The 7601-nt window shown below is 46.1% G+C and overlaps 1 protein-coding gene across 1 annotated transcript; it reads left to right on the plus strand.

The window, feature by feature from the left end:
• Positions 1-2505: 2505 nt before the first annotated feature.
• Positions 2506-6623, plus strand: T265_04587 (hypothetical protein; the record flags this gene model as incomplete). The annotated part of the gene is made up of 2 exons (XM_009169362.1): positions 2506-2633; positions 6545-6623. 2 exons carry the CDS (start codon positions 2506-2508, stop codon positions 6621-6623), a joined length of 207 nt encoding a protein of 68 aa, XP_009167626.1.
• Between the last annotated feature and the right edge of the window lie 978 nt (positions 6624-7601).

Here is a 7601-nt window from a genome sequence, read left to right on the forward strand (position 1 = left end):
ATGGCTGCCAACCGATGTCAGTGGCGTTCCTGCTGTCAGTTTCTATCCAGATTGCCTGAGTGAATGTCTGTAGGTGTAGGCACCTCGGAATGATTGTGTTAAGCTAGCATTAAGTCTCTCCCCCATCCACCTTTATTCTTTTCTTTACAATAAGGCTTTCAAATAAGTCATGGTTGTACGTGAAGGAAGCATCGGTGTTGAACACTGATGTCATACTGTCGATGATGGTGATGGTGATGATGATGGCTCGCACGATCGAGCTTCCTCGAGTTCATGTGATGGTGATGATGATGGCTCGCACGATCGAGCTTCCCGGGTCGAGTTCATTTTGTCGTTCCTCAGCACCCGTTCACCTTTTGGGCACACGCGATGACGGGGTGTAGGGTAGGGTTTCTAGCATGTGGTGGAAAGCTCGCCACCTGGAGGACCTATATGTAAATGCCTCGAAATATGACCTAGTTTGGGCCCTAGATGCGAACCGAACAACCAATTTAGAGTCATCCCGCATACCATATTGCGAAACGAGTGAAGACGTTTACTAACGAAATTGCGCTGTTTGGTCTTGAAAATCTTACCGTTCCGCAGTTTATGTATGGGTGAACTCCGAAAGGCCTATGGGCCAGTTATTTCTCAGACAATGTATCGGTCTCCCGAACAGCCCAGGGGAAATATTTCAAGCTACTTGTTTCATAATCAGCTGATTTGAGGCCAACGATCTTCTCCGTAGCAGCTCGTTGGACTCGCTTAAAGAGTTATTTGTTTCTAGCCCCCTGATAAGTAAACCTGACTTGCGTGTTGAAGACCCCGCATGACGTAGGTTGCACAGTGTACCTGAAACAATTAATACGGAGGAGGGTCCGCCGAATTATCTGAAAAACGATTAATCCCATTTGGGCGGCTCTCAATGTTGAAGTAGAAGGGAACACTTGAATCTTTTTCTTCACCTTGCTTCGATACGTCTCGCGGTCCATTCTCGCCTTGGACAAAAAGTAATTTCTCTGAGCCACTTCCGAGCGGCATTTGGAGGCGCTCTCCGTCGGTTGGACGGTGGCGCAATTCCAGTGACCACTGATTCCGGGTCTGAAACTCCAACAATCAAGACCGTTTGCAAAAAGCAAACACAGACGTGAAAATGTAGCCAAAACGTCAAGAACGCATATTGTGAGGATGAGTGACCCTAGGACGTTGCCATGAGGAACCTCAATGGAGACCAAAGCTGAAGAACAGCAGGTCGATCCAGCCGTCACTCAAAAGCTTCTACTTGCGAGGACAGTCTTAATCTATTGTGAACCAGTCTCTTGAATTCAACAAGAATCAAGTTCGTGGAGCACCAAACCATATAGTACTTGATCAGATGCTCCGGAGAAGCCGAAAAATTGCGTCTTATATGAGTTCCTCGTCCTCGGCTTGCTTCAAGCTGTCCATAAATACGAGCATGCCAGTCATACACGAACGGTTTGGGAGAGATGAATGTTGCATCGGGGACGTAAATTAGCCGATGATGAGGCTTTTCAGGATGATCCGAATCACGCTGCATTTCGTCAGCCCGGGCGGTGCGTTAATGAGATTATAGCCCTCTGGCTCATGGGGATGAGCGACAAGAAGCCCTGCGGATCGGTGGGTTAGTCGCTCCCTTCTAAGGAGAGGGAGACCACCTGCATCTAGTGACGAAACTTAACAAGCCTGACGATGTTTTCTCCTGAGGATGTTTCCCATATAGTCCAAAAATATTGAAAGAGCTCGTCTCGTACTTAGGTCCATGAACTTTCTCCGGCGCATGAATCGACTGGTCAGCGGTAGCTCGTAATGTCGTAATGCCAAGCCGGGATGTGATGGACAGATTGAAGTGGAATACAAGCTATGCGTTGATATCGCTGTGCTTTAGAGGCCTCTACTGGGTCACGCGAGTTCTCTGCGTTCCTGTCCCTCAAGAGAATGGGCGCTAGCTCGTTTCTTCGGCGATGACCCGTACTTAATGTATAGGGTTTTGCTTTTCCAGACGAAGCTTAGAATCGTGGCCGGTTTTGTTACATTTATCTGAAAATCTCCTCACTCACAGTGGTTCTAAGTCTTCCGAAATGCATGCAAATCCTCCAACCCACATGTAGTTACCTTTTTGAGGCTGATCTGGGGCCGCATTTGCAAATGAGAACGAAACTTTCGGGTAGCTCCTGGTTCGTTTGGTCGCTTACCGATCTCCTTTGGACGAGTAACTCAGCCCGGAGAATTTTCCGAAAAATGGCCCTTTATGCTCCTTCCACTAAAGCTGTTTGCTGTTTATGTTGATAAGGGCAGATCCACATTCATGGGTAGTCAGCATGGCAGTAGTCTTGGGTCCGCGTGGGGTGTACCGGGTTCCTGACCCACTATAGGTTAAGGTCACATGTCAGCACGCAGTGTATACTGACTCCTGAAACATGCTAAATGTTCACATGATAGAAGGTGTGTGCTTCTTTAGTTACAACCATACGGATGATAGCAGGCCTCTTCCGAATGGGACATACAATGGACGCTTGTCAATGTGCCCCATCGAACGACTGTATTCAGCGCAAATTTAACCCGTCTAGCAGACCCAACGCCACTCGACTCTTTCCAGGGGGTCTTTCGAGCAATAAAGCAACCACGAGCAAAGGGTGAGTAAATTGTTAGAACAGGTAGACTTCGGGTGGTCTTGAGCGGATCAGTAGGTGACTTCAAAAGAGAGATAATGCTCATCATTTTGTGGAATGTGAATCGGCAGCGCTCTTCAGAAGGACGCGAGATGTGTCGGAGATGATAATCGTGATAGGAGGTCCGCACTTCAGTACAGAGCAACAACATACGCCACCACTGTATTGACTCAACACGCAAAGTAAAGGTTAATTGAAATCGCAGCATCCTATGTGGGCCAGGGTTCTATGAGGCCGTGGACAGTCGCCCATGGCAAGCCGACCGCTGAATGTCAATAAACGCATTCCAAACATTGTGATAGTTTGTGAAAAAGCACTTCAAGGATAACTCCGCTGCTTCCGTAGATAGAAAGCGGAGACCTGTTGCGCTACAAAGGAGGCCAGCCTATTTAGTGATTCTTTTTCCGATTTCAGTTCAAGCCTTGCAAGTGATCTGCGCAGCGCAAAAGCCTGCAAATTGTCCCGGTGGTTTTACTCCCTCTTGTCTCTGCACGGCGAACTGGCCTATCGGATTTCGGTTTTCACTGATTTTTAGGGACGGTCGCAGTTTTTCTCCCAATAGTTGAAAACATGGCGGTTCACGCTGGCAACTCGTGGAACCCATATTTTACACCGATGTACTGTCGTTCGAGGACTTTAAATGATCAGGCTTCCTTCAGCTCGATTGCCCCTCCCCGGAGCGGCCGAGATGATAAAGGGCCTATGTAAAACCTTGTTGGATCTATTCTCTGTTATTTGAAAACGTAAAGGGGCACTGCCAGTGACAGAACTCCCTGGGAGCTCCTTTCGGCAGACGAATGCACCTTAAATTCGGGAAGCAGCTATCCGGTTTGGCGTGCTTCAGGCAAGTTACTCGACAGCGTTCGCTTTCATCTTTTGTTCTCGAAGACTCTCAGCTCTTTGGTGTTTATCGTCGTTACACTCGCAGTTTTATCTCTTGTGGTCACCGGCGACCACCACACCCGCAAACAGCCTGACCGCTTCTGATGTAGTGAAGCTGAGGCTAGTAGTTTCACGCCTCCTAAAGGATATCCCGAGATGGTTATCACAGAAGTTGTTCATTCATCCCAAGGATCAGCGGTTACCAGTGGTTAGCTTTTCTGCTTGTGAAGTATGCGCTCCTTTCCACAACACAATCTTCTCCCACTCCCTCGGTTCGCCTGTTTCTCAGTCCCCTAGCCCACCAAATAGTTACGTGTCCCGGTTCTGTCGACTGTTCATCTTGCTCGCAAGCTCAAGTGTCTGCTCCAAAAGGGGATAGGTGGTCCAGGGATCAAATGTAGGCGTAAATCGTGGCAACACGCAAGCTATGTACCGTGCTCAATCGATTTCCTTAGCAGTCCTGTTTTGATATTACCTTATCTGATGAGATTTTCCGAGATGTGTATAGCACCAGCTGCAGTTCGTAGCGGAGGTGAGGGATTTATTGCGTGCGTGAAAAAAGGCATAGTGAGTAATGATTATGAAAATATCGGACCGTTTGAAAAATAGGTAAACAGCTATCGCCAGTTATGGTAATGTTAATCGTGGTCAACCTGGTCTGGAGACTTGAAGACTAGGCCATGAGAGGAGTAGTTTGGGATGTTTTGCGAGTTCGAGAAACTTGTTCTAGAGAATCAACATAATCATCAAAATAAATTTATCACTGTTTCATGTTGTGTGCCTTTATTGGATGATCTTATTTTTAGCTACGAAATTTTGTGTTATGGATGAGGCTGGGATAATTTAAAAAAGACGTCCTGAAGGACACAATGGCCGTAAACAGATAATCGGCAGATAATCTGGCATTTGAAAGACGAGAGGCTGAGCTAAGTTGACCGCAAAGACAGATTGCCTCCACAGTTTTTCATCGCCGAGTTTCTCCCAAGATGGTTTCGTTACATTTAATCCAGGATATTCACACTTGACTGCATTTGCTGAGGACTGCATGGAAAGTTGGAAAAGTTTTGAAAGCTTTGAACGTCTATGGACAGGAATACGTGGTGGATAAGATGTGCAGTTTGACCGGCTTCGGTGAAAGAACAACGATATACAAGTGAAAAGAAAAACCAACCAAGATTCGGTCATGCGGTCTTCTCAAGTTTGAGCAGAAGGGATCGGGATGATGAATACTTCAAGGAAAACCATAAATAGGTGACAGTGGTTGCAAAAAGCGCATCAATTATTTCGTTTATGATTGCTTAAAAGCTCTAAACGAGGGGATAGCAGGACTTCGTGGGTTAGCTGGGTCACCACTTCAAACACTGAGTAGTCTAGAAACCATAGAGATAGTACACTATTAATGATTCCTCTTAGAGGAGGTGCGCCCTGAAATACCATAGAATAACTAAGCCTAGTGTCTCAAAATGATCTGAATTGGAGTTATCGCCACAAATTTTGGAGGCCCGGTTACCGAGGGAAGCCATTTCAACCACTCTTCTGGCCTGGAAGTGAAAACATTGGCTGGAATCTTGTCAACATCCCTTGGAAAAATACTTAAGGGGTATTGGTTAGCTGCCTTTAGTTCTGAAAGTTTTTTGAGGTAATATTTTCGAGGGGTTGGATGAACTCAGAACTAGTGCAGCAAAAAATTTGGTGCAGCAGAGAAATAGTGAAAAGTGCCTATTTTTCAATGAGAAGATTGGGGCTTGTGAGACAGTAGTTGGACGGCTCATGATGAATTCCTCCGCTGACGGCGAAATAGGCTATGGCTCATTTCCAGAGCGGGAAAACGATCCTGGACGGGGAGATGGATTAAAAACAAACCCAATTGGTACAACAGTGGAACCTGCCTTCGAGGATCTTGGCCCCCAAGAGTTGGGCTTAATTCAGGCTGGCTATTTGAGGCCCTACTTGCGACTATATTAGTAAAAGTAATGCTAATCACAATGTACCGAACATGGTTATTGCTAAAAACGTTAGGCCCATTGTGTCCGACCTGTTGACGAGGTTTGGTTGGTGGTCACTGAATAAAGAGGGATGGTCTTGAAGAACATGATGTCACTTTCGAGTTTGAAAACTTTGTGGAAGAGTCGCGGGCAAACTAGTACGTGGTTTCATTTAACCCAACAGCAAAAGAAACCCACATGGACGAATATAGAGATGGAATAGGAAGAACCCAGAAAAGTGTCCATATTAGCAGTGGCCTGAAGGATGCTGCTTTAAAAGTTCATATGCAACGAGGACGTACTCCAAGTAGTGTTGAAATCATCAGGATGTAAACGTTATGAAAGCAAACTGAGCATCATAATGGGCCAACGCAATACAGCAAATTCGAGAACTTAAAACTAACGCTTTCCGGAATGAGGAGCTCACAGATTCAATAACTGATTGGTTTAACACCATTTTCTTTTCAAAGTGCTGGTTATTATAGTCTCATCGTCATTCAAAATTTATGCACCAGAGTTGAAGTTTCTGTGGCAGAGCTGGAGATTGCAGAGTAACCATTGGACGCTGTCTGCGGTGCTTCTAACTAATTGAGGTTTTCTTTCCGGCAGGGTAACCATCTCAACATCTGCATGGACCATGTGTACCAGGGGAAAATTCTACAAAATTCCTCAGTGATAAATTCCTATTTGTATTGTGGTTTCCTGGACTAAATTTGCGCTAACGTTTTCGCCCTTGTAGCCTGGCTTGAATGTGAATAAGAATTGGGTTAGAGAATGTATCCCTGGTAAGAGTTTTGCGGGAATGCAAATTACGGCAGCTAGGCCTATTGACCACCTGCTAGTCTTAATCAGATTCAGTGTACGAAGATCTCTTAATATTTTCCAGGTTCGCCGATTAGCCAGCTTGGTAACTTGGTTGACAAGAGTGTGACAAACATGCATCCCAACACTCGGATGAGGTCTGAAAGAATGGCTAATCCTTCAAATTTCTGGTTAATTTTTCTTCAGCCTTCTGCAAACGTTGAATGTTTGTTTGAGGAGCATGGTAGGTGGTAGTGTTGGCACCGAGCATGATGTTCGGTTCTAAATATCTTTTGAGAGACCGAAGACAAAAGGGTGGATGGGGCGCTAAACAAGCGAATTGCTGGGCACATGTGGACAGAATACGAGTTTCGGAGAATGTAAAATGGTAGCCATGGGTCTGGCCCGATAAAGAAATATGCACTTTGAAGCAGGTGCTGTTACTTTACTGGGGATGCCCCACGGAACCTAAGTCGACCATACCGGAAAGCCAAATAACCTAACCGATGCACACGACTAACGTGTGCCTAGGGGGTTACGATGCACAAGAAGCTGGCTTTGGTTCGTCGGTCCACCTCTATCCGGAAAAAGGTCCAAAACAAATGACAAAAAGTTGAGTATTATGGATAATTTTGCTGAATACATATGTCCTACTTGGAGGCGCATCAATTTCACTGTGAGGAGTGTTCGTTTGGATACTGACGTCCTGAAGTGATAGCAGGATGTAAGCTAGGTTATCGAAAGTTCACCGTAGGCGGGCGGCTGAAAACTCGCGGGATTAACCCCCCTAAATTGGATGCAATTTAGCGGCCTTAATGTCGTCGGAGCTCGCTTACACAAGCCATGTTAAGCGGCTGTTTCGCATGCCTATTTACTGTATCCCTCGAGAACTACGAGGTTTACATGAAGTGCATGTTGTCTCATCAGCAGACGAACTGTCTGGAGCTGATGGGTCACATGAAATCATCTTCATCACTTTCATCTAGCTTGCGTCCCAAGGCGTTAATCGTGGTAGTCAGACATACTCACGGCTGTCGAGTAGTTCTACCTTGGGCCTGAAAACACGGACACACATGGACTACTGTGACACACTGTGCTAGGATTCAGTGCTTCGATCCAGATGAGCATCTTAAGACGCCCGTCAGAGTGGCACAAGGTATGCATCTCAACTTCTCTCATGAGCACATCGGCGGGATGGGACACCTATTGTATGGCATGCTGCTGCGTGTTGGACCGGTGCGCCAGGTTTTTAAGACGGCCGTTC

The sequence above is a fragment of the Opisthorchis viverrini genome, assembly GCF_000715545.1.
Source record: "Opisthorchis viverrini unplaced genomic scaffold opera_v5_77, whole genome shotgun sequence".
NCBI lineage: Eukaryota > Metazoa > Platyhelminthes > Trematoda > Opisthorchiida > Opisthorchiidae > Opisthorchis > Opisthorchis viverrini.